At 47.8% G+C, this 24,203-nt stretch overlaps 10 protein-coding genes across 10 annotated transcripts; 6 read left to right on the top strand and 4 right to left on the bottom strand.

Moving 5' to 3' along the window:
• Positions 1-30: 30 nt before the first annotated feature.
• FVEG_15784 (hypothetical protein) lies at positions 31-3,279 on the bottom strand (the record flags this gene model as incomplete). Its single annotated transcript, XM_018904976.1, has 2 exons — positions 31-637; positions 685-3,279. The coding sequence occupies one exon, from the start codon at positions 3,277-3,279 to the stop codon at positions 1,024-1,026; it is 2,256 nt and encodes a 751-aa protein (XP_018751243.1). The 3' UTR covers positions 31-637; positions 685-1,023.
• An 806-nt stretch (positions 3,280-4,085) lies between these two features.
• Positions 4,086-5,830, top strand: FVEG_05992 (hypothetical protein). Its single transcript, XM_018894215.1, has one exon. It carries the CDS (start codon positions 4,442-4,444, stop codon positions 5,615-5,617), a length of 1,176 nt encoding a protein of 391 aa, XP_018751242.1. The 5' UTR covers positions 4,086-4,441; the 3' UTR covers positions 5,618-5,830.
• A 730-nt stretch (positions 5,831-6,560) lies between these two features.
• On the top strand, positions 6,561-8,326 carry FVEG_05991 (glycerol-3-phosphate dehydrogenase [NAD+]). The gene is made up of 2 exons (XM_018894214.1): positions 6,561-6,832; positions 6,901-8,326. The coding sequence occupies exons 1-2, from the start codon at positions 6,663-6,665 to the stop codon at positions 8,090-8,092; spliced, it is 1,362 nt and encodes a 453-aa protein (XP_018751241.1). The 5' UTR covers positions 6,561-6,662; the 3' UTR covers positions 8,093-8,326.
• Positions 8,327-9,019: 693 nt separating this feature from the next.
• On the top strand, positions 9,020-10,067 carry FVEG_15783 (hypothetical protein; the record flags this gene model as incomplete). The annotated part of the gene is made up of 1 exon (XM_018904975.1): positions 9,020-10,067. One exon carries the CDS (start codon positions 9,020-9,022, stop codon positions 9,905-9,907), a length of 888 nt encoding a protein of 295 aa, XP_018751240.1. The 3' UTR covers positions 9,908-10,067.
• Positions 10,068-10,523: 456 nt separating this feature from the next.
• Positions 10,524-12,340, top strand: FVEG_05990 (hypothetical protein). Its single transcript, XM_018894213.1, has one exon. The coding sequence runs from the start codon at positions 10,678-10,680 to the stop codon at positions 12,232-12,234; it is 1,557 nt and encodes a 518-aa protein (XP_018751239.1). The 5' UTR covers positions 10,524-10,677; the 3' UTR covers positions 12,235-12,340.
• A 294-nt stretch (positions 12,341-12,634) lies between these two features.
• Positions 12,635-13,471, bottom strand: FVEG_05989 (hypothetical protein; the record flags this gene model as incomplete). The annotated part of the gene is made up of 1 exon (XM_018894212.1): positions 12,635-13,471. The coding sequence occupies one exon, from the start codon at positions 13,469-13,471 to the stop codon at positions 12,635-12,637; it is 837 nt and encodes a 278-aa protein (XP_018751238.1).
• Positions 13,472-17,083: 3,612 nt separating this feature from the next.
• On the top strand, positions 17,084-17,812 carry FVEG_05988 (hypothetical protein; the record flags this gene model as incomplete). The annotated part of the gene is made up of 1 exon (XM_018894211.1): positions 17,084-17,812. One exon carries the CDS (start codon positions 17,084-17,086, stop codon positions 17,810-17,812), a length of 729 nt encoding a protein of 242 aa, XP_018751237.1.
• A 719-nt stretch (positions 17,813-18,531) lies between these two features.
• On the bottom strand, positions 18,532-19,623 carry FVEG_05987 (hypothetical protein; the record flags this gene model as incomplete). The annotated part of the gene is made up of 1 exon (XM_018894210.1): positions 18,532-19,623. One exon carries the CDS (start codon positions 19,621-19,623, stop codon positions 18,532-18,534), a length of 1,092 nt encoding a protein of 363 aa, XP_018751236.1.
• Positions 19,624-20,427: 804 nt separating this feature from the next.
• FVEG_05986 (hypothetical protein) lies at positions 20,428-21,873 on the bottom strand. Its single transcript, XM_018894209.1, has one exon. The coding sequence runs from the start codon at positions 21,524-21,526 to the stop codon at positions 20,435-20,437; it is 1,092 nt and encodes a 363-aa protein (XP_018751235.1). The 5' UTR covers positions 21,527-21,873; the 3' UTR covers positions 20,428-20,434.
• A 1,052-nt stretch (positions 21,874-22,925) lies between these two features.
• Positions 22,926-24,090, top strand: FVEG_05985 (hypothetical protein). Its single transcript, XM_018894208.1, has 2 exons — positions 22,926-23,762; positions 23,817-24,090. The coding sequence occupies exons 1-2, from the start codon at positions 23,196-23,198 to the stop codon at positions 23,916-23,918; spliced, it is 669 nt and encodes a 222-aa protein (XP_018751234.1). The 5' UTR covers positions 22,926-23,195; the 3' UTR covers positions 23,919-24,090.
• The last annotated feature ends 113 nt before the right edge of the window (positions 24,091-24,203 follow it).

Here is a 24,203-nt window from a genome sequence, read left to right as displayed (position 1 = left end):
TAGCTCTGTGATCATGGGTACCATCATAGCGAGGACATCACTTCTCAATAAGATCACTATCAATGCCTAGCGACTCCTCATCCATAACATTGGCCAGGCTCGGGATCCTTACCGCTCGACTAACATGAAACTGACCCATCAATCAACCTTTTGATCCCTGCCGCCATTGAACCCTGATTTTCAGTCCCCATTCCACCAACGGCCATCACATACCCACAACGAGTCAGACTTGTCCATTACCTAGCTCCAGCAAATGCCATCTTGTATCATTACAAAATCTGTACAGTAAATCATCTCAATTTTCGTAGTCTGCAAGGTTTCCCTGCATTAATCGCCCGTGGAGCGCTCGTAAACTTGTCGTCGCTTGTTCAAACAAGTGACGGCGCTTTGTTGCCGTTTCATTTAGTTGCTGCATCGCCTTCTCTCGTATCTTTCCGCGCTCATCAATCGCTGCCTTGGCTGCCCGCGTCCCCCGGAGGAACCTATCACCATCCCTCTTCCACGTTTCATTGAGCGCCTGCCTCTCTTGCATGTAGCGTCGTTCAATCTTGTCCACGCAATTGAGGCCATTCTTCCGATAGGCATCAGCGCCACGATAGATGCTCGCTTCCTTGGCCTGGAGATGATCCAACATCATCTAGGCAGCATGTTAGCATTGAAACGACCCTCGGCATTGGACCTTACCTCGACTAGTCCATGGAGTTTCTCTCCTATCTCTGCATTCGGCCCTGCCGGCCGTGTCTGTCTGGGAGACTCTCTATTGCCGCGGACTTTGTTATGCTCCATGGCCTGTTCCACTTCGGCAGTAGCTTCCTTTTGTCCCTGCAGGGACGCCAGTATCTGAGCATGAATGTCTTGATCACTTGAACTTGGCTCGGGGCGCAAATTAGCAGGCTCAGTTTTGACATTCGTTGTCGGTTTAGGTCTCAATCCCACTCTGGTCTTGTCAGGAATGGCCTCAGCAGCTGCCAGACTAGAGAGGTACTCTTGTTGTAAGTAATTGCCATCAGTATATGGGGATTCCTATTCCGCAGTTCTTCGAAGGCGTTGGGATCTTCTAGGCTCCGTCTGTTGGTTGCGTTTGGGCACTTTCGCAGATTCAACTTCTTCCATAGCACTTGGACTTGTTCCACTAACAAGCTGCGCTGGGCTTGTTTCAAGTGGCAACGGGCTACCCGCCTGGCTGATACTGAAGCTCCTTGAAGTTTTGCTGATCTTGCGAGGTGGGTGAGAAGCATCAACGATGGGATCAACTGTCTGAGCAGGTCTTTTCAAAGTCCTTGCCCGTGAGGTATCTTGTTGAACGACAATATTAGTATCGCGGGCGGACAAAACCTCTCGGCCCTTCTGAGCTGCACGGTTTCCCTTCGTGCTTGGAAGAGGTTCTTCAACAAGTTGCTTAGGGTCCCGCTTAACCGTCATTTCTGTCCTCTGCTGAGAGATTTGTTCTTCTTGAGGACGTGAAGGGCCAGGAGCCTCGGGATTCTGCGGTAAGGTCTGTGGGCGTGTAGAAGGTTGCGCTTTCTCACGATGGGCATGGCCCGCTGGTTCCACGTCGACAATCGGGTCAACAAGCAACTCCCCCATTACTGATTGGACCTTCCTTTCTGGTCGAGTCTTCACTTTTTGGTGTAAGTCTTGGATTGGGACAAAGGCATCGTCATCATCCGAGAATAAAGAGCTTTCAGGGTCGCTGGAGAGCACGATAGGGTCCTGGGTCGACCCCTGGGTCTCATCTTTTGTTTCTTGTGCCTCTGAGACTTCTGGAGGCTGCGACACTGGCGCCTCCTCCTCTTTTACATGGGCTCGGGTTATTCTCTTGGTAATCGCGGGTAAAGGCTTAGTTGCTGCTTTTGTAGCAGGAACTACACGTTCATTCCCTTTTTCAGTCGTATCAGGTTTCTCTTGAGGCACCACGTTCTTCAGATCTGACTTTCGTGCAGCTGGAGGGACTTTCTGGGAAGCTTTCTCCTTCTGGAAAGTGCCTTTAGCAGGCGGTTTGCGCTTCGGTGCAGGCTTTCGTTTTGAGCCGGGCGTCCCTTTCCCTGCACTTGCCATGGGAGAGACAGAGCCAGCATACGATTTTCTGAGACTGCTGACGATTGGCATGCGAGGTTGCTGTTCCGGTACCCTGCGTGGTGTTACCTCTTTTATTTGCTGTGTCTCTTCGTCAAACTGGATGGGAGTCTTCGCTCGTTGTTTCCGGCCTTTCTTTTCCTTGGGTCGTTGCTCACTTTTCCGTGTATCCTGAGTGGCCGTGGCGGCAGGCTTACTTTCTGGCGTTTCCTTGCCTTTTCGAGCGCCGTTCTTCCGCTTTGGAGGCTTCTCTGGTGGCTTTTCAGGAGTTGAAGATGCTTGCCCCTCTCCTTCGTCTTCTTCTGATGATTCCAGCTCCTCCTCCAACACTCTCACAAGGGCATCGTGCTTTTTTGTGGTCTTCCCCGGCCTTCCTTTTGTCTTTGAGTTCTGTGACGAACTTGGTTTCTTAGTACGCTGTGAACTTTCTGGGGCAGCTTCAGGTGCTTCCTCCTCTTTTCGCGATGTCTCAGCTTCAAGCTCAGCCGTCGACTTGGGAGGTGTGACATCATATAACTCATCTTCCGGCAAGTGATCCATGGCTTCTAGTTCAGGGAAAGGTGGTAATCCAAGAGACTGTATCGAATCTTGTATGGTACTTGGTAGTGGTGCCAAAGGATTGTTTTCAACGAAATTCGGAGGCTCGTCATCTCCAATCTGAGAGGCAGCCAAGGAATAATAAGGTGAACTTCGTCGCACAGTAGAAGCTGTCTCAGAAAAGTCAACAAAAGGAGGTTCTTTACTTTCCTGATCAGGCTCAGATGGCAGTGGCTGAGTGTTGGGAAGCTTGCCTAGACCGGACTTTGGACTGGAAAATTCGTCGATAAGAGAATCTTGGTTGTCTAAAAAGCTTGGCTCGTCTTCCCGTAGAGGCGAGCTTCGGCGTGTTGAACCGATTTCAGACCATGAGAAATCAATAGGTGGTTGAGCGGATGGAACGGCTTCAGCTTCAACCAGCCGCCTCAGATCATCATCGTTGAGGTCATCATCAAATTCGTTTGTCGACGGGATCTCAGAGTTTGGAGGCTCAGGATTTGCGCCCTGATTTGGTAATGCCGGTGTTGGGTCCTGAGTCTGAACTGCATGAGGAGACTGATCGTGACGGTTTGGGGTAGTGTCGAGTTGTCCCAGGGCCACAATCCTCGCTGAATGCCGCGTACGCTTTGAGCGTGGACCAGACTTCCCACCTCTTCGCGCCGGCATTGGTGCAGGCTGCAAGACTGTCAGTGGTTGAAACTGTAATGGAGGGGTGCACAACGTTCGTTGTAGGGGATCTGACTTACAGTTCCCCTAAATGATTGGAGGGTACAATCTGGGTTATCACCTGGGTGGGCAAAGGAGAAATAAAACGATGCCGAGATCACGAGCAGAATCAAAGAATGTTTAAGAACGTAGAGTAATTTCGAAAAAGGTTTTTGGTTTGCTGAGATGAGTAGCAGATAATGGAAGCTGATGGCAAAAGGGAAGGAGCGGACACACTCATGAGATTGATGAATCCTCTTGCCTGCTTCATTGCGATGGCACTTGCCCAAGGTAAGCATTCATGAATCACTGCATGAAAATGAATTTTCTAAGGTTCCCGAAAATTACGATAAATCAAAGCGTTCCAAATACCAGGCCTATAGGTTGTAGCACGATACCTAGTACTCACTCTAATAACAAAGACACGATAGTTCTAAATACGTCCAAGTCCAATATCAACAAGTCAACTTGAGGTATACTTAGCGCAAACAAAACACACTTTTCCCTAAATATTCTAACGTACAGATATCAAGGAACCCCCCCCACTAACAAATTAAACAATGAATATAGATGATAAGGTGGTAGACAACGTCAGTTATTGAAATGGTCCAAATTGGTCCGGCTTACCCTGCACAGCCGGAGGGTTTCTCGATACAATGGAGGAATTCATTAATCTTGATCTGCGTCGCTGCGATCTGTCGCATCGGCTCATCGCTTGGTAATCGTTCAGCAAGCCAATTCGCCAGATAATCTTGGCAAAGCCCGATAGTCCGGGGTTCATCAATAGCGAGGCGGACTTTAACTGCGGACCATCGGTCGGCGCAACTATTCCCATACCTTATCCGCGCGGCGCATTATTCAGCAGCTTGCAAGGGACGCCCACTATCTCCGCTCCGCCCGAATCGATGACCCGGTTCATGATGAACAACGCCTTTATCTCCCTGGAAACCCCATGCTTTGAACATTTATTGTGATTGTTTATTATTTGTGAGCGCTTTGCTTTAGATATCCCCCCTCCGCCACCTGGCAGGATCACCGATCTACCTTTAGCGACACTTGTGCAACGGCCCTATCAATCAGTTGTAAGCTTACGCCTAAGCTTCCAAGGTTCTCACTCGACGTCATGTCAAGCCCAATGAACGCCCGCGATGCAGCCAGTAAATCTTCGCTCTCTGTCGTCCTGCGCAAGTTCAGTGTTCTTGCGCAGCGGCCCGAACCGAAGAAGTATCCGCCGATCTCTTCTATCCCTCGTACATCAGCTGCACGTCTAGCTCAAGCTGCTGAGGATCATATCATCGATCGAGACCATCCTGCGCCAAAGACGTATCTGTATCTCGCTTATGGATCTAACCTCGCCGCCGAGACATTTCTGGGCGTTCGTGGCATTAGACCTCTGTCTCAGGTGAACGTCTCGGTGCCGACGTTGGAGCTTAAGTTCAACCTTCCTGGAATTCCTTATCGCGAGCCATGCTTTGCGAACGTCGATTACAGAAAGCTTCCTGAGAAGCCAAAGCTGCCTCCCAAGGTGCCAGTTCCACCTTTTGAGCCTCCGCAGCCACCACACTCTGAGGAGATTAGATGGGATGAAGGTCTTATCGGTGTGGTCTACGAGGTGACAGAGGAGGATTACCGCACCATCATCCGCACTGAAGGTGGTGGGGCTGGTTACAAGGAGATTGTTGTGCCTTGCATACCATTGCCTCCCAAGATGTCCATTCCCGAGAAGCCATTTCCTGATATCCCTCGACCCTTTCTGTCAAGAACACTTTTTGCGCCACAGATTCCTGACAAGGACTTGCCTGATGACCCTCGCAAACACAAGTGGTGGTATCGCTTTCTACTCGGTCCTCAACGTGAACCTGGCTACGCACAAGCCAGTGCTCGATATCTCAATCTCATCAAAGACGGTGCCCAGGAACATGAACTCCCCGATGGATATCAGCGTTACCTGCACTCACTACAGCCATACACGATAACGACGTTGAGACAGAGGATAGGAGCATTCTTTTTTCTGTTCTTCACTGTCTTTTTCTTCGGCACGGTCATTCTTCTGTCCAAGTTTCTGGCTGACAAGCGGGGCAGAGTGCCCCAGTGGTTGGCTGTCACCATGACTGTGATGTTCACTGTGGCCTGGATGGTTTACGATAATGTTTTCAAGCCTGTTTTTGGAAATGGTGAGAGGACTGAAGAGAAGGACGAGAGGAAATCGCACGGGCGGAAACGTTCTCTGTCGGCCATGCTTAATCACTTCCCATCGGCAGATGAGGAGAAGGTGGAATTATTGGGCGAGTATAACTGAAACAGCGACGGAGTAAATTTAGTCTTGGGATTTAACTGTTAATCGTTGGGTGATGGGACATCCCCGTACTTCATACTGGCATATCGAGGGTTGGATCAGCCTTCACATTTACAAAAGTTCAGATTTGACAGATATAGTTTCATATCAAATATCTCAAATAACTAAATGCAGGCATTCGTATCTCTGTTAAATACACTGACCTCTACACGGATAAAAGGGATGGGAGTGAGATGACTCCGTTGGGGTAAACTTGGCAACGTCAACATGCGGTTGAGCTCTAGCGCCCTTGAATCCGTTGCAATGCAACGATACATCCTCGGCAGGAAACTATATCGTGACATGAAGCGACTCTTAGTCGCGACAACATCAAATTGTACATCATTTGATCTAAGCCCATGATTTCCTTTTGTTCTTTAACATGTGCTCGTCACGCGACAAGGGGATCGGCCCGCGGATTACGGAACGGGGCTCGGTGCTGTAGCTGTTCCTGGATTATGCATCTTTGCCCCCTTGTCTCCCGGAGAATCCTAGACTTTGCAGGCAGAGATCCTTGTTTCGAGGTTGTTTGTTCGACATGTGAAATCCCACTTGAAAAAAAGTTGAATTGGAATTTTATGTTGTTTCCATGTGATTGAAGCTATCGTTGAGAAGTGAAATTATTCCTCAAGCGTGCTTCATATAGTAATTTAACTTGTACGGCTATAACTCTGCGCTTCTTCGAGAAAAACATCTTCCAATTGACATTTGCAGCCACAGCAATTCCTATCTGCTTGCATGTGAAAAACTGCCCCTCGGCCTCATCAAGGTCTCGAGATTTCTCCAGCTCCATTATCACGGATATCAATGGGGTTTTGATGGGACGCTTTGCCCCTTGGAGCAGGCGGTGTCACTTATCTCATTCTGCCATGCGTCATTGTGGCTTGCTCCAGGGTTCAACAACCTGGAAAGCTGGAGCTGGTGTCCCTCGGACTATCCAGCTTCAGTACCCCTCATAAAGCTCTTTTTTCGCCCTTACTTACCTTTACACAACTCTCTTCTCCTCTGTATGTTTCGATCGCTTGTAGTGCGCTCTTCTTTCGTCTTTGCTAAACCTTCGAGATTACTGTCTTGTGCTACTTATTTCCGCACTTATTCTTCTGCGACATTCGGCAACATGGCGAGCTTGGGTGGACATTCAAAGAAGCACAAGGTGACCATTGTGGGATCCGGTAACTGGTATGTCTTCCGCTTCTCCGGCTTTACCTCCATCTTTGCCTGAGCCATTGACTAATAGACGCTTCTAGGGGCTCAACAATTGCCAAGATCGTCGCTGAAAACACACGCGCCAACAAAGATCTCTTCGAGGAAGATGTCCAGATGTGGGTCTACGAGGAGGACGTGACGATTACCAAGGACTCCAAATTATATGACGAAACCACCGGCGACAAGCCCCAGAAACTCACAGAAGTCATCAACAAGCACCACGAGAACGTAAAGTACCTGCCCGGTATTCCTCTGCCCTCAAACATCATCGCCAACCCCGACATCCGCGACGCTGTCAAGGACTCCACCATCCTCGTCTTCAACTTGCCCCATCAGTTCATCGCAAACGTCTGCAAGCAGGTCAATGGCCACATTCTTCCCTATGCGAGGGGAATCAGCTGTATCAAGGGTGTCAATGTCACTGATGACGGTATCAGCCTGTTCAGCGAGTGGATTGGCGATGGACTAGGCATTTACTGTGGTGCCCTCAGTGGTGCCAACTTGGCTCGTGAAATTGCTGAAGAGAAGTGGTCAGAGACTACTATTGCTTACGATCCTCCTGCTCTCGATAACAGCAGAGCTCCTACACCACGAACCGGTAGCCCCAACCCTACAATTGGCGAGCTCCCTGAGATGCAGCACAAGGATGTTCGAGGCCGAACTTCCAAGACCAAGCTCACCGCTGTGCCAGCCGATTATCCTCCTCTGGATCAGGATTGCTTCCGAACTCTCTTCCACCGACCTTACTTCCACGTCCAGATGGTCTCCGATGTCGCGGGTGTATCTCTGAGCGGTGCCTTGAAGAACGTAGTTGCTCTCGCAGCTGGTTTCGTTGACGGTCGTGGTTGGGGTGATAACGCAAAGGCAGCCATCATGCGCGTCGGTCTCATGGAAATGGTCAAGTTCGGCAAGGAATTCTTCGGCGAGACCGTCCACACAGCTACCTTTACCGAATCCTCCGCCGGTGTCGCCGATCTCATCACATCCTGCTCCGGTGGTCGTAACTTCCGCTGTGCTAAGAAGGCGGTCGAGAAGGGAATCTCCGTGCAAGAGGTTGAGAAGCAAGATCTCAACGGACAGAAGATCCAGGGTACCACCACCGCAGAGGAGGTGAACAGCTTCCTCAAGGCTCGCGGTCTAGAGTCGGAGTATCCGCTGTTCACGGCGGTGAATGCCATTCTCAACGGACAGGCCAAGGTGGACGACATCCCCCATCTTGTGCAGGATTCTTGATTTTGAAAGATGAAATATTTAGCGAGTGTATCGTTGATTGTATGTATGCACTGTGGCGTTTGTATGGCTTGTGCGGTTCTACATGGTTTACCCGGATCAGGAGGGCATGGGCAGTGATTTAGAGTCATGAGTGATTGTGCTGTACTTTGCTGAGTGGGAGGGTCTGACATATACATGAAAATGAACATAGAAATGATATTTATTTACGAATACAGTTATTCTTTGTGAATGCCTCTTTTGTTTTGTGTGAGGAGTCGTGGTTTGGTTGCGTTTGAGACACTGAACATTCCTGGACATGAGAACGAATATTTTGAGGCTGAGACCTGCATAGTTGCTGAAGATTCTATCGTAAACATTGCCTATTACGGCTTGGCAGGGTCCCTCGTTGGTTGTACAAACATAGCTCGTGTAAGTGAAGTGCGAAACGATATTACAGCGTTTTTGATAAGAAGGATCCTGGTTCTCGGAATTATTCTCAACTTGGTAAGATACTGTTTAAGAAGATGAACCGGAGGACATTTACAGAAAGCACTTAGTCTCTCCAAATTCATGAGGATGGAGGAGGATTACGCGGTGGAAGCCGCAGTGGGCATGAGATTCCGCCTTCATATGAGACAAGATAACATGGCAACGGGAAAGGCCGAGCAACGAATGCCTTTTACATCACCAGAAACCTCTCTTTTCTTCTTCGTCTTCTACCATTACCTTCTTTTTCAATTCGGCTCTTGACATTCATTCTCTCTTCTGTTTCATTTTATTGACCCTAGCCAGCTTCTTCAAGCATCACCGTTGTCTTTTCTCAGCTCTTTCTCTTTCTCTGTCCATAAGCTGGCTTTTGCCTCACCTGCTTGCTTCATTACCGTTTATAACTCGAGCTGTAATTCAGCATATACGGCAGATCAAAGCCGCGGTGCTCGATAGCGCGTCATGGCGGATGTTGACTCAACCGTCCAACAGACATCGATGGACCCTAATCAGAATTTCGGACACTACATGAACGCGGCAGATCAGAGCAGCAGGGAGAATGGCGCCGCTCAGAAGAAACATAAGAATGTTAAATACCGCTTCTTATCGCCTACAGAATGGGCCATCCTAGCTCGGGGAGTTGGCGGAATCAAGGATATAGAGGATAACAAACCTGTTCATCCGACCAGTAGATTTTGGCCCCCAAACGGCATTCCTCATGGCCTCTATCGCGACTGCATCTACCGTCGTACCATTTCATCCTACTCATTTCACATAATCGGCTTCGTTCGCGCAATCCTTTTTGTTCTGCAGTTGATGATTGGTGCTAGCATTACAGCTCTCAGCGCTGGAGGCCAAAATGATACAGCCATCACTATTCTCGCTGCGTCCAACACAGTCATCGCGGGGCTGCTGGCTCTGTTGCACAACAGCGGTATTCCCGACCGATACAGATACGATAAGTCCGAGTTTCAAAAGGTCGAAGATCACATTAGAGAAGTTCTCGCCACGGGTATTGTACGTGCGGACCAGTCGGTCCAAGAGGCTATCGCTAAGTGCTACGATCGTTTCGAACACGCCAGACGAACTGTTGAAGCCAATATACCCTCGGCTTATTCCCCAAGTTCATCAGGAACACCGCCTTCACGACGCGGATCGCAACAACATCAGCCACTGCCGCCGATGCCAATGCCTATGCCGATACCAGCACGGGCACCGACGACAGTGGCATCAACACCGATACACACGAGGGCAGCAACAGAACCTATCACACCGCCTAGGAAGAAGTCACTAAATGCTGAAGCAGCCCACGAAGAAAAGGGTCCAACCATCAGCAAGTCTAGCGAATGATGCAAGGCTAGAGCTCGGCAAAGAGTCTCCAACGGGATGCGGTCATTTCCCTAGCTTGCCGCTTATCAGATAAATTACCTACCGAAATCGACTTATTTTGCGACTAGGGCTGTCGTTGTACCTGCATTAGTCTGATTATTGGCAAGAGATTAAATTACCACCCAACCTAGTTCTCGTCCCGTCATAGCCTCTCACCCGTCAGGATTCAACACCAGCATCCTTCATGCATTCATTGGGACCTTGAATAGACGCTGTCAGAAATAGGAGTCAAGAGATCTTCAATTCTGACACTGACCCCAATCGTTTCTCATTACTGCATTTGGACATATCGTGACCTGAGACCTCCACTGATCAACCATGAAACGAACCACGGACCTTGTCACAGTTTAATTGCTCGCCTTGGCCTTCCCCTCTTTAACCGTTATTGACGTGGTGCGACCAGGGATCATGGTCTGGGGCGCCTAGTTTCATGATGCTTTGAGGGATGGCCTCCCCCCACTGCGCCCATTTACCACTTACACTAGACAAGGGCATTGTGACAGTCTGTCACTCTACGCCATTTGAGTCTAATTTACTTAAAATCTCTCGCTGTGCCTCACGACTCGCGAGTCGAAAGTCTCTTCTTTGCTTCTTCTCTTTCACTGTAGTCAGTCCTTACCCGCCTCTCGTAGCGTGATCATGCCTTTGTTATAGCCAGGCAACACACTCATTTATCCAGGTTATACCCACCCAAGTCACTCTTTTTTACTGGATTGGATCGTCTATTCATCATGATTATGATTTCTAGCCCGCCTACTCTTCCCCGCAGGGTTGTTCAGCTGCTTGTTCTCATTGTCGTTGTTATTCTCTTCTTTCAGACAAGATGGCTGCACTGGCCTCGAACAAAGAATGATACTGAGATTGCCATCAAAGGACCAGTTCCGGAAGAGCAGTACCTCGAGCGACTAAGGCAGAAAATCGGACTTTCGGACCAAACTTCATGGACTGCATGGAAAGTCCGTGTTTCAGAGCAGGACTCTGAGTATACTTCAGTCACGAACATCGATACAGACTTTCATTCAAATCAACCACGAATTATCGATACCAAGACTCCCGAGAGGAGAAATCTGGTTGCACGACAGGAACTGAACCTTCCGATTGTAGGAGGACCGAAACCAGGACAGATCGATGCTTCGGACTTTGTGTTTGCGATATCGACGAGTTTTGACCGCGTTGTTAGGGATGATTACGCTGTTGCGAAGGATTGGGCAAGGTGGATGACTGGTGGGAATCAGCATGGCAATGGAGCGAGTTTTCTGCTTGTTCTGGACCAGGGACATTATCAACAAGCGAAGAAGCTGACCGAAGTTTTGGTGTCACTGGGTATCGATGCTCATGTTACTATATCCGAGGGTCAGATCTCGACAGCCAAGAGATACTTCGACATGATGGAGTCGGTCAAGAAGTATAGCGCTACACTCGCACAGAAAGGACAGATGAAGAAGTGGTACGGCATCTTGGACGAGGAGATCTTCCTACCCAACCTTTCATATCTCCAGGAACGACTATTCGCGTATAACTCTGAGAAAGAATTGTACATTGGATTGCCGAGTGAGAGAGGAGACTGGGCTATCGGCGAAGGATTCATGACGACCTATGGAGGTGGAGCCATCTTTCTCACACGACCTGCTATCTCCAAGGTTACACATCTTCCATGCTTTGATGGTGTCGAAGACAGTCCTACGAGCAAGAAACGCTGGGACGGTGTCATTCAGGACTGCTTGGCGAAGCATACCAAGATGAAGATGCACATTATTCCAAGCTTCTACTCACCCAAGGATAACGACGATTACTCTTCACATCTGGATAGCTATGAGACGGGTGTTCAACCCCTGGCCCTACATGACTATGGACAGCGTCATCACCTCACCCCAAGCCAAGCTCATCTTGTCACCGACGTCTGCGGTGAGGCATGCTTTCTCCAACGCTACCGCTTCCGCGATAACTGGGTCCTTGTGAATGGGTACACCATAACCGAATACCCCGATGGAATCCACCTCTCGGACATGCCTCTTTCCACTGTCGGAAAAGCCAGTTCCGCTCGTCGTTCCGTCATTGGCCCCGTGAAACTCAAAGAAAGAGAAACAGACCGAAAGATGTTGTTCTGGACAGGGCGACGAAATGTGTGGAAGTTGATGGACTCTGTCACCACTGCTGAAGGCGATGTGTGGCAGGCTTACGTGAAAAGGGGTGTCATCGATGAGCCGGCTTTGAGGAAGAGATGGGGTGAGGAAGTGGGTGATATCAAGGATAGTGTTATTGTGCTGATCTGGGAATCAGCGAAATGATTATGATGGCTTCAAGGATTCTTATGTATGTATGTTATGGTTACGGATCGTCCTTTGGATGAGATTTTTGTTTAGCACTTATGAAGATTGATATGTTATTTCATTACAAGTATGTTATCAATTTGGCGAAATGAGTTGTTTTATGATTTTCTAATAGGACAGTCACAAGTAATGTTTAAAAAATGATCAGTGTTGGTACAATCTTATATTGTTGATACAGTAATGTCATTCTTTTTCGCCATGCTATAACCAGTAGTAAACATTTATTCTTTGCATTTGGACAAATAAAGAGTAACATTCAAAGAGCTGTATTACTATGCTTAAAACAAAACAACCAACGCCAAAAAGAAAAAAAAAATCCAAAGCAACTCATATCTCATCATTCTTCGGGCAATATGCCCTAGTCCTGTTGTTTGTGGACATATAGCTCGACCCCGAACTGGCCGAGGCGACCACTCATCCAGTAGTCTTGCCCGTTCTCTTTCTCCTCCAGTCGGTCTAGGTAGCCTTCCATGAGGTCGGCCACCGAGGAGGGGAAGTACACCCGCTCCAGGGACCCGCGGCGAAGCCCATCGGCACAAGCTTTGTCCGTATAGGACTTGCCATCGATCTTGAGGACAACGCCCAAGAACTCGTCCACAGCCTTGGGGCGGTCTGGTGCCCGCTTGACCTCAAGAAGGATGTCAAGCCCTACTTTTTGGATGGTGCAAAACCTGCACCGCTCGTCGATGCTACCACCCTTGCCCACGACATGCGGGGTGAACGCCATGCGAGGTATACTACAAGGCACGGGCTCCCCGTAGAAGGGATGTCCGCAGGCAGGGTGGTAGCACGCGGCCCGACACTTGATGCAGGACGCGGGCTGTCGCTGCTCAGTCTTCATGTCGAAGTACTGCTTGACGCACGAGGCGCCAAAGATGTGGCCGCAGGGGAGGATGACGGCCCTGTGGCTCTCGCCAACTTCTTCGTCGACGACGTGATCTTTCGGGAAGATCGTCACGTCGGTTCGGCAGACGACGCACTCGATGGAGACGTCCTTGAACTTGATCTTATCGTTATCAATACTGGCCTCTAAGTTTGGCCAGTAGCTATCCTCCGAGTCCTCTGTGATATTTGGGACATCATTAGGGATAGCAAGCCACTCTTCATTATTAGGGAGGTCTTTAAGAACACATATTGTGTCCTTGGAGTGGATGGCGGAGATGTGGTTGACTATGGTGTTGACGTGTCCACACATGATGAATAATGGATGGAAGATAACGTGAGAGATAAGGTGAGAGGTAGTGTGACAGATTTGTGATGAGAGAGTTATATGTCGAGATAGAGAGACGTCGAGAGAGCGACAGAGAGAGATATGTTAAGGAGATATGTGATGGGATGTGATGATGAGAGAGTGATGTCGACAGAGAAAAATATCAAGACCGGGATGTCGAGATAGAGAGATGTCGATGTAGAGAGATGTCGAGATAGAGAGATATCGAGAGAGAAGTATCAAGTCAGAAATGTCGAGAGAGAAATTCCAAGACAGAGATGTCAAGAGATGATAGATGGTCAAGTTGATACAAGTGAAGCTGATGATACAAGATCGTAAGATAGCAGGTAACTTGGTGACAGAAGACAACTTGATGAAAGAAGAAGATGGTTAGATCAGAAGAGGTAGGGAACAATGGGGAGGGAAGCCGTCTTCTTATACCCAGAGGAGTGATTAAGTTTTCTGCTTAGGTCTAGGGCTTCGAAAGGGGACTTTGAGTCCAAGCTCTCATTTTCAAAGCATATATTCGCGTTTTGAAGCTTATAACTGAGACTGGTGGTCAGGTGTGATGAAGAAACCGGAACAAAAGTCTATGTCTACACTCAAAATTGTACAAAGGACCAATGGATGGATGTTCCTGGAACAGAGACTGACTCATAGGGCTGAACGTGAAGAACACTTTTGGCTTTGGTGAAGATAGTTCTGAAAATGTTGTTTCGTAGTGTTCACGTATTGGTTGAGCTTTTTGTTTGAGTCACCTCTGAAGTCTGTTGAAGTGTGCATGATGGCGTTGTGTTCACTTATCCGTGTAAGCTTTACGCCGAACAAGCAGGTTTTCTAAAACCAGCATGGTAGGCTGGCCTCTCACTGGATTTTATCGTTTATACTTCTAAACTGCGTCAATTACCATTGGATGGCGCGAGGACAAAATCAAAGTATAATCCCCAGATTCTCAGCCTCACCATCAAAATCTTTAGAACATGTGCAGTCGTGATTTTTAGAAGAAGTTGAAATTATGAGACCTCGGGATTTTAATGTTGTACTATTCTTGTTGGAAGCAGGAAGTTAAGCTGACGTGTAAGCTTTTGCAACAGTTACACGGCCTGTGGTCTATGGGCCACCATGTCTAGGGAAATAAGGAATACAGCTTCTAACAGCATTCAAAAATATCGAGAAACCGTGAGAAGCTCTCTTTGGCCAATTATACCCTCCAGATCGTTAGCCACCGTTAATATTAATTACTTGGGCTCGACCTCGGACTCGAGCTGTGAGAGACACTTGGTTGGATGTCTGTTGAACAAGCTTTGCCTCTGATACAAATACAATGGGAAAATTGAGAAGGGCGGATGACTTCCACTCACTTTCAGTCTAGAAATTATGGAGGCTCTTCGTTCGGTGAGAAACAGGGCTGTAGCATGGTGGCTGTGATATCGGTGCCTGGAGGCGAATCATATGATCATCCACTCAACACTGGGTCCTACCAGGTCCAAATAGAAGCTTCCAGAGTCCACGAGAGTCGGTATAGACTTCTATTGTATATCCATGTGATCTGTTCATGTCCAGTGGAAGTTGTAAGGAGATTGCTTTCGCAGGACATGTTCCAGGGGACAACTAGCAAGGGGAAAAGCTCTCACAAGAACGAACGCGAATCAAGCCAATAGTAAAGAGCTGATACTGCAACTTAGTTCTTTGCCTCTTATCCTATTGTTAGTAGCCTGATCATGAGTTATCATACCCAACGCGGACAACTCTTGGGAACAGCGGCACTCGATGGAAATGGGGAGGCATGGATGACACTGGCAGTGAAGTGACTGCATTATGTGGTAGGATGCCAATCACGACTCTTTTTTTGTACCAGCACACTAAACTTGAGGTACTGTACTGTGTTCATGTCAAACACTACTTCGCCCTTGCCACAGTTACGGTTTAGACTATCGTCCATTCTCCTTACACTCGCTTCGATATCCATGAAACCTCACACTACATCGACAGCTTCTTATCTTATCAAGGTACGTTTTGAGCAGCATGTTATCTCGTGGCTTGGAAACTGGTAGCCTGAACTGTAACATGGAATGATCTTTTGGGGTGTTTCGCTAGAATGTAGCATCTGCTGGGAGGACATCACTGCCTTTCCATTCGAGCACCATCTGCAGAACGATAAGGGAGATACTCGCAGAGGCGTGATCACCCCCTAATTACATATATTTTGGGCTTCTTGCTTGTTCGAGAGTCGTTGGTATCGAGAAACGGAGGCTCTGAACGCTACTATAACGCAGATTCCGGGACAACTTGGCATTCAGGTCGGGGAGTCTCACTACCGTAGGCTGGAGATATAGCACAATATCCCTGGACTATTTGGAGAGTAAATTATGGAGGGAAGCTTCAGCCCGTCCATAGTGCCGTTGATGGAACATTCGTCCCGGTAGTCAGAAATAAAGCACCCGAGCGTGGGCGAGATGATATCCGTATCTGGTTTATTTAAGGGCACATGGCCCGTGAAAGTAGTGCCAACATATGGGATGGATGAATACAGTTCTGAAAGCTGGGCAGCAGAACGTATTGTTGGTCTAGAGGCGGTATCTAACATAATCCCTGAAGCATGAGAGCAGGAAGAATCTTAGGCATAACTGCTGCCATGCTGGCACCCCGGTGAAGTTCCGTGGACTGGGATCTCTGCAGCAAATTCTAAGGATTGGTCATGGCTCGTAGAAACAGACAGCAAAAGTTTGGATTAGATTTATTGTTGGAGGGGGATATCTGGCTCTGCTTTGGAGTTTGTTAAAGATTGTCGACTTCTGTCTATCTCACTTAGTTTGCATTTGTTCTTCTGCCAGTTGCACCTTCTGATTACGTGTACCTATTAAGATATAAATAAGAGCTTAAAAGCCCTCTCTTGGAATTCGTCTATTACAGCCTTGGCTTTCCGTCTTCATCTCTTTATATATACTATTCCATCTGTGGTCAAGTGCTAACAAATGCATCTACAGAGAGCCTTTGTATTCTTTGCCAAGTGAGCACAGGTCGCGTTATACTATGTATTATTCCAACACTTGCCGAAACTATCATGATCTTCTACCACTATGCAGTGGTATGGTCCTCGATCTGGATCCCAAGCTCAGTAGGTGGCCAAAGTGAACTCCTTTCGCCATTACCAGTGACAAAAAGCCAGTACCAGTGACTGAGTGTCTTTCGTCTGGACTTTGGTCCTATCAGTGACAGTCACAATTCCAGTGGCAGTGGTAAGAGCGAAGGCATCACCCTGGTAGAGAGCATGTTCAAACTCGACTTCTGTTCCGTCCCTCTATCACAACAAGTCCGAGGCCTCTTCAGCTCTTTCTTTTCTTTCTTCTTACAAGAACTTCGAGATTACTTGCTCTACAGCCTTGGACATTCACCAAGTCTGTAGTCTTTCAAGGTAAACTCAACTTTCCACTGCATCCTTCTTTCACCCACTCTCATCATCTTCATACCTGGCTAACATAACAGCCAGAACCAATTATACTTAAGGCCACAAACAACTGCCGACTTATTTCAGAATACCCCCCGAAAGAATTCCCATATAACAGCACCTACTATCAACCACAAACCCCAAGCAACATGCCTAACCAGGAGCACTTCTGGCCTAATCTCAAGGCCTTCGCCGAGAACAACGGGATCGCCAATCTGGAGACTCTCGGGCTGGAGTGTATCGTCTGCACAGACTCCTTCCACTATCGAGGTCCAAGCGATGATGAAATTCAGACTCCACGTCGTCCTCGTGTCCTTCCCTGCGGCCACATTCTGTGCGCTAGATGCCTGCTCGCATACTATGACACAGGTGACTCCCGCTGCCCTATCTGCCGCACGGAACTTATGCATGACTGTGGCCACGCTCACACCGGCATGCCTCTGCCCTTGATTCCAGTTAACATGGGCAAGCTGCCTCCTATCCTGGCCCAAGGCGGCGGTATGCCACGAGGATGTGGCCCCTGTGGCATCCTGGGTCTGCAGCGACTCTTTGAACGGGAACTGCGCAGCAGCCCAGATATTGCAGAGGAGCTCAAGGGCGAGTACTTGGGTATAGGCATCACGCTCTACAACACTGATGAGTACTACTCGCGGGAAGTTATTGGACCTGTTCTCGAAATCGAAGCCCCTACCTGCATCAAGAATATGATCAGCGAGATTGTCGACTACGCGGTCCGATCGCAGCGACGAAACCAGGTTTGGTTGGAAGCGGACTTTAGCTCCATGAAGATTCGGGTGCTTCACTTCAAGCCTGAGCTTCTGTCACGGGTGGAAGAGCCCCCTGCAGAGCAAGAGATGGCCCCCCAAGATGACAACTGATGGCCATGAGAGAAAAGAAGTTTTTCGTGACAAATGAAACGTGTAATTCGGGAAGGCTTTGGTTCCTAGCCCAGGTAGAGGATGACCGGACTTTAGACGATGATACCCCTCAAGAGAAATTTCTTGACTCTGTGCCGGACAAATAGATCCGTAGACATCGGCAGCTATGTAATTAGGTACGTTGAATAAAAATATGCATTCAGGAACTGTATGTTCCGATGTAAGAGCGTTTTCCCATTTGTCTTTACAAGTAACTAAGCAAGTAAATGAGACTATCCTCAGGGAGTAAGGAAACCCAAGACATTGACAGGGTTTGCCAAATGTATGTTGTTAAAGAGACCCTCAAACTTGGTCCAACTTGCCTGGTTTAAATAAGACTGAAGTCCTAGGTTTACTTTCTTCATTCATGCTGCTCAGATATCGCTTTCTTGTGATATGGAGTACCAAAGCTGTGCCGTGTCTATTTATTGGCGATAAGGTGTTGTTCTTTCTATCATAGAGCAAGAGAAAATATACAGTCACTTATGTTCAAATATCTCAGAAGCCATGTTTCTTTGTGACTTGGCAAGTCAATCTATCCCTGTGAGTATATCTAAATGTCTCGATAACAAAGGACGCCATCGATTCTCAAACGCCCCGAGTACCCTCAATGACACTCACCTCAACTGTCCCCAGAAACAGGAGACGAGATATCGTCTTTATACTCACTTCGCAAGCTTCTACTCCTCAACCCTTCCCTCCGCATCTTCCCTACCTCTCCGAACGAGCCTAGCAATATCAGAACTGAATCGGTAACCACGAAGCACAACCCCACCAACAAGTGGGAGACCAGCCAAGGCGTAGAGTCTAGGATGCTCGACCCTAAACCTTTGAAATGCCGACTGCATCTCCTCCGCTTCAAGATCTATATTATCAAAAATGATTCCCATCAACCAGTCTTGGAGTGCGGCACTTTCTTTATACTTCTTGAAAGCCTTAACACCGGTGAACGCCTCGGCTAGCTCGAGTGCATCCCTACGAGCATGGGCAAGTCTACCAGGATGAGTGATGTCACGTGTGTGCCACTTCGCTACGGAAAAAAACTCCAGCTGGCCTCTTCGATGCCGCAAGAGATCGTGGTCCTCGGGATAGGACTTGCAAAGAGCAAGTTGAAAGTCAAAGGGGGAGGTGTCATCCTCTGGAGCACGAGGCCCATCCCATGCCTCGGCGAGGCTGTCTCCCGCAATTCTAAAGAATTCCATAAGCTCTGGCGATATTGGCAACAGTTTGATCTCTTCAGAGCAGTCAGATTCGATTCGAACATCCCAGTCGTCGCGTTTCACAGCTCTAACTCGCAACATATGTCCGTCTTTGATCAACGGTGCGGGATCATGTATGTAGAGAGCGATACTTCTCAATCCATTGGCCAAGATAGACAATTGACAGAAGGCGCAAGCACCCTTCTCTTTGGAGAGTTCATCCTTCAATTTATCCAAAAGGCCCTCGTCTTGATGCTGAGTGGGATCGAATAACGTCTCCTTGTCCGGGCACCCACATACTCTGCCTTTAAGCTCAAAGCGACAGACAGGGCATTTGTAAGAGACGCCATTAGATCGGTTGTACTCCCTGTACTCTTTGACACAAGGTGGACAGAACATATGGCCGCAGGGGAAAATGATGGCACTGAAGGTCTTGTCCTCTGGGTTACTCATCTTGTCTTGACACATGCCACATTCGATCTCTAGGCGCTCAATAGCTGTGGGGTCATTGTTGATGATTTTTGCAAGCTCTGGATGGTAGGCTGCGGTGATAGGATCTCTGCTAGAAGACATTTCGAGAGACTGGTCACTGTTAGTTGGCATGGTTTGATAGTATTTCTGGTGGCTGATGGATGGGTGGAAGAAGTTCCTTGGTACAGAGTATCCAGAGGTAAGTTAGTATTATATACCTTTTTAAATCAAGGCTTATAACATATCGCTGTCACTGAACATAGCCATTGTGCGGCTGGAGACTTCACGCTCATGATACTGAACGGCTCTTCATCTATTGATCTATCAGGACCTTTGTTAGCACATAAGCATACAAGGCCTTGCACAATAGGCTTGTTGAAGGAACAGAGAGCAGCTATCTATGTTCTTTGAGAGCATGATCATCAACTCTATTCCTGCACTGTGAGAGTATTCGTCCTCTTCTCAGCAAAATAGCGTTATTCCGCTATTGAGCAGAGACCGGGTATCTGATGATAAGGCTCTAACAGTATTTCATGCTGTGTTCATGATATAGGCATCACTAGAACTTGCTGACCGTAAAAGGGGGAGGCTCTAGTTAGTGTAGGATACTGATAAATAACCCTATTCACAAGACAGCCAAGAAGAATTGGAGGCAACCACAGGCTATGCCTTTCATGCATCATCTCTATAGATCTTTTACATACACATATCGAAGTTTGAAGAGTCTTATGCAAAGAATATCATAGAGTTCAACGGTAAGACCACCGGGTCATCTGGTTATCATGCGTTCACCATGGAAACATAACAATGAGTACAGCAGTTTATTCCTTGATCCATTACTGGATATCTGTATGAAGCGAGGTAAGTCATCTACTACGCTTTCCTTACCTTGGCTACCTTACTTGCCTTTTCTTCAAACTATGTACACATCTGGCAACTCATCTTCATCATCTCCATCATCTCCATCTTCTACGTCCACCTCTTCAACTTCATTGTCCTCTATTCTCTGAAAGACACTTTCTCTTTCACGCTCTGCTCGCTCATATATCTTTTTTCGAACATTCTCATCTGACCAAACATCGCGCAGATCGAAAGCAAGGCCCAAAAGCATAAGTTTCCGGTTACCGCCCCAATGGTCTCGCATATCCTGCTCCGTCTGTTCGAAATGGTTTCTCTCCCACACAAGAACCTCATGCTTTTTGTTTCTCGGTTCGTAGGCACGAAGCTCATATTTAAAAGCCGTTGAGCCAGCGGGCACCGCAATGCCATGCGCCTCTAGCAGGTCCTTCTCAATTATCTTGAGGGGTACCTCAAGATGTATAGGTAACGACTGCTGTTCAACGAGCTTACAGTCGATATATTGTGAGGGATCACCCCATGTCTTACCTTCATACTCGACCGACATTCTCAGAATCTGTCCATTGTCGGCCAATTCAGGGGAATCCTGCCATACCTTCACCAGTACTTGCAGCCAGGATGCCAACAAACCCACATCACAATCGAAGCAGTGCCCCCGTTTATGCCACACCTTGAGGATGTCTTCTATAAGCGCAATTGACTTTTCGCCATCCATGTGAATCAGACTGCCCTTCTTGGAGGGGCTTGGGCAATCCTCACAATGCAGACATTTATGGCATGATGGACAAACATAATGGGACTTCTCATCGTTCTTGCAGTGAGCCACCATCGCGTCTACGCATCCGTTACAATAGATGTGCATGCAAGGGAGGACAAATGCACGGAGGCGATGATCATCTTCATCTTTGAATGTCATCTGTTCGTGGCAGATTCCACACGTGAGTTGGATATCCAGAATATCGTGAGGATAATCGTCACAGGCTTGCAAGAATGCCGGGAAGAAGGTTTCGGTGATAGGCATCTGGGTTGAGTGATCGAAAGAGCTGTCGAAAAAGGTTGTCGTTGCCCAGTTGGTTAGAGGTAAGATGCTGGTGCGAGTTTGTCGGTGTACAGAGGCGTGCTTGCGTGCTTGATCATTCGTTCTCATGACTGGATTTGATGAATTTATATAAACTGTCTCCAAGATTACATATTTCCCTTTGTTTCATTATATCGAACATGATAAGAGTTCAGATAGACGTAGTATGTGAGTGTTAGGAACAACCCAACGAATACTTCAAGATCATACAGACACGTCCACCAAGTTCCAAAGGACTCGGCTGACTATCCTAATACACAAGCTGAACAGTAGGCTGCTTAAAGAACAAGACTCAACTTGTTTATTCTCAAGGTGCTCTCCTTTAGTGATTTCTGGAGCCAACAAGGTCCTTTGTTATTTTCACCGGTCTTTAGACGCCGTTTAAGTCTGCGCCAACCCAATTGGGCATAGGAACTTGTCAAATGAATTCTAATAATAGTTCACCTTTGGATCTATTGATTGAAGAATCAATTGCTTATTATTCTCAACCACCACTCAATGCCATGGTATCTGTTGTTGGGAATGAATTCCGCATGGGCTTCCGCAGTGACGTAGGGTAACGTGATCAACCTCGACCCTAGCAATGCAACGTCGAGGGATGTTTCAGAAAAATGTGAAATCTGACGTGTCCCAATCAGATTTGACTGTAACCTGTTCCAAGGCCTGTGTTTTCCATTTATGGAAGGTATTCAGCGGGGTCAGGCCATTCGCTGGCCATGATCGTCGCTTGGTTTACAACGCTATCGTCGTATCTCCAGCCTGTCAGTTGGCTTACTTCGGACGACATTTCTTGTTTCACTGCGACATGACGGCTGCGTCTTATTGGAGTTTCTGTATGTAGTTTGTACATGCAGTCAAGTTCTTTAGCATGCGAACTGCTGCGTAAGCACTCGGTCAGATCATCACTGTAAGGTCTACCACCATCTTCAATCTCATGCACTTCAACGAATATGGACCAAAATATTGGCGTTTCAGTTCAAAAATAAGCCACAGCGCTTGCGGGAGACTCGACCGAAAGATAACCGTATTTTTCATCCCCCACGTCCAGCTGTCAATCTTCAATTGGGTACCGAGGATCTGGAAGGCATATTCTGCTAAGCGCCTGGGAGCTCGGTTATATATCAAGTGGGACGCCCGGCCAGTTGGGAGCTGATCCAGCAGAACGGTAACGTATCACTACCATTCACTCGGACCACAACTCAGCCTTAAGTCTAGATAGTGGTGTTGATAATACGGTGAAGAAATATAACCTGCTCTCGAGACCAAGTCTCTGACGTTAGTACTGTCTAGCGCCAACAGTTTATTTCTCTTCTTCCATACAGATGACATGAAGACTGTCCAAAATGGGGATCAGGCATCATCAATATGCAGGAACACGAAGATGGTGCTTCGCCTAGAGAATTAGTAGGGCATCATATTCAGTCCATTGGTGAGAATGTCTTCATCTCGAGCTGCGGTGAGCCTCTCTTGCCGCCGCCGAGATGTTTGCCTCCGTCCGAGGATGCCAGCACCCGATCCATACCGACAAGTCTTCCATGGCAACGATGACCATGGTGTTGACTCGGTTTGTCTATAAAGACTCGACGTCTCAGGAGGTTGAGAGGTTCAGAGTCAGCATCCAGTCAGACACACTTCATCCCGACAGGTTTCGGGTTTCCTTCTTCAGTCATTAAGTCATTCGTTTCGTTTATCACGGTCGTTTATCAAGAAGTTGCTTGCAGTCGCACAGTCACACAGCATGTACTCATCCCTCTTCTTCATGACTGGCCTTCTCAGCCTTGTCCTCCCTCAAGTCTCAGCAGCTTCTTCAGACAAGTCTATCCGGGGTCTCCCAGAGAATCACCAGATTGGACGAATTGGCTTCGTTGACCTGGACTCAAACCTCACCAAGAGGAATGACTACCCTGACTTTTGCTATGTCTCTACTATGGGCAAAGGAGTCTGGTGGTACATTCCCGTCTACGCCGGTGACGAGAACTACGCTTGCATCATGGGGCATGCTGGTGTAGGTGCCGGCAGTCCTGCGGGTTCAAGATGTCCCGGTGAGCAATGGTGGCCCGAAGACTACGTCGAAGATATCATCGATGCCGGTCAGGAACAACTCACCAAAGACGGTGGTGGTAAACGAAGCAAGAAGGGGGTTTTTGAAGCCCGATTTGAAGGTACCACGACTGCTGTCAGAGATAGAGGCGGTATGGGCGCAATCTTGGACGCACTCTTCCGTTACCAACTCCCCAATTGCGATATCTCTGGTTACACCTGTAAGACGATGGATCGTCACTACTTCTACAACTACAAAGGAGACGTGAGTAATATCTTCAACTGTTACATCTGTACCATACTAACAAGTGCACTGTAGGCCATCGGAATCGTGCACAAGAACACTGACTGCCGGGGCTTCCTGGGCTTTGGCGGTGACACCTACGAGTATTGTCCTGGACGAGGTCACTGTGAGGATTGAACGAGCGGAGTGTGAACACTTGTTGGCCTTGCATTGCTTTTCACGAATGAGTTTTACGATGTTAATGTTTGCTTTTGAATTGTCACGAAGCTGTATCATGTATGTTCGAATTAGTGTGCTGTCATGACTCATGATGTCCTGTCGTTACTGAATAGCGATCAATTTTGGAGCGAAATTAAGTTACCGCATGATTTCTTGGAACACTCCACTTAGAAATGAAAGGAAAGGGGACATTTCTCCGAAAGGAGGTTAAGAGAAGAACAATAGAAGAGATCAGAGGGAAAA

This window comes from Fusarium verticillioides, chromosome 2, assembly GCF_000149555.1.
Source record: "Fusarium verticillioides 7600 chromosome 2, whole genome shotgun sequence".
NCBI classification, from domain to species: Eukaryota; Fungi; Ascomycota; class Sordariomycetes; order Hypocreales; family Nectriaceae; genus Fusarium; species Fusarium verticillioides.
Note: the sequence above shows the minus strand (reverse complement) of the source record. Positions and strands in the feature narration are given on the sequence as shown.

Excerpts from the sequence above, each read along its gene's own strand:
- FVEG_05992 (XM_018894215.1), top strand. The coding sequence starts at position 4,442 with ATGTCAAGCCCAATGAACGCCCGCGATGCAGCCAGTAAATCTTCGCTC.
- FVEG_05991 (XM_018894214.1), top strand. The coding sequence starts at position 6,663 with ATGTTTCGATCGCTTGTAGTGCGCTCTTCTTTCGTCTTTGCTAAACCT. Across the intron at positions 6,833-6,900 it reads ATTGTGGGATCCGGTAACTG|GGGCTCAACAATTGCCAAGA; the intron begins GTATGTCTTCCG and ends AGACGCTTCTAG.
- FVEG_05990 (XM_018894213.1), top strand. The coding sequence starts at position 10,678 with ATGATTATGATTTCTAGCCCGCCTACTCTTCCCCGCAGGGTTGTTCAG.
- FVEG_05986 (XM_018894209.1), bottom strand. The coding sequence starts at position 21,526 with ATGAGAACGAATGATCAAGCACGCAAGCACGCCTCTGTACACCGACAA.
- FVEG_05985 (XM_018894208.1), top strand. The coding sequence starts at position 23,196 with ATGTACTCATCCCTCTTCTTCATGACTGGCCTTCTCAGCCTTGTCCTC. Across the intron at positions 23,763-23,816 it reads TCTACAACTACAAAGGAGAC|GCCATCGGAATCGTGCACAA; the intron begins GTGAGTAATATC and ends AGTGCACTGTAG.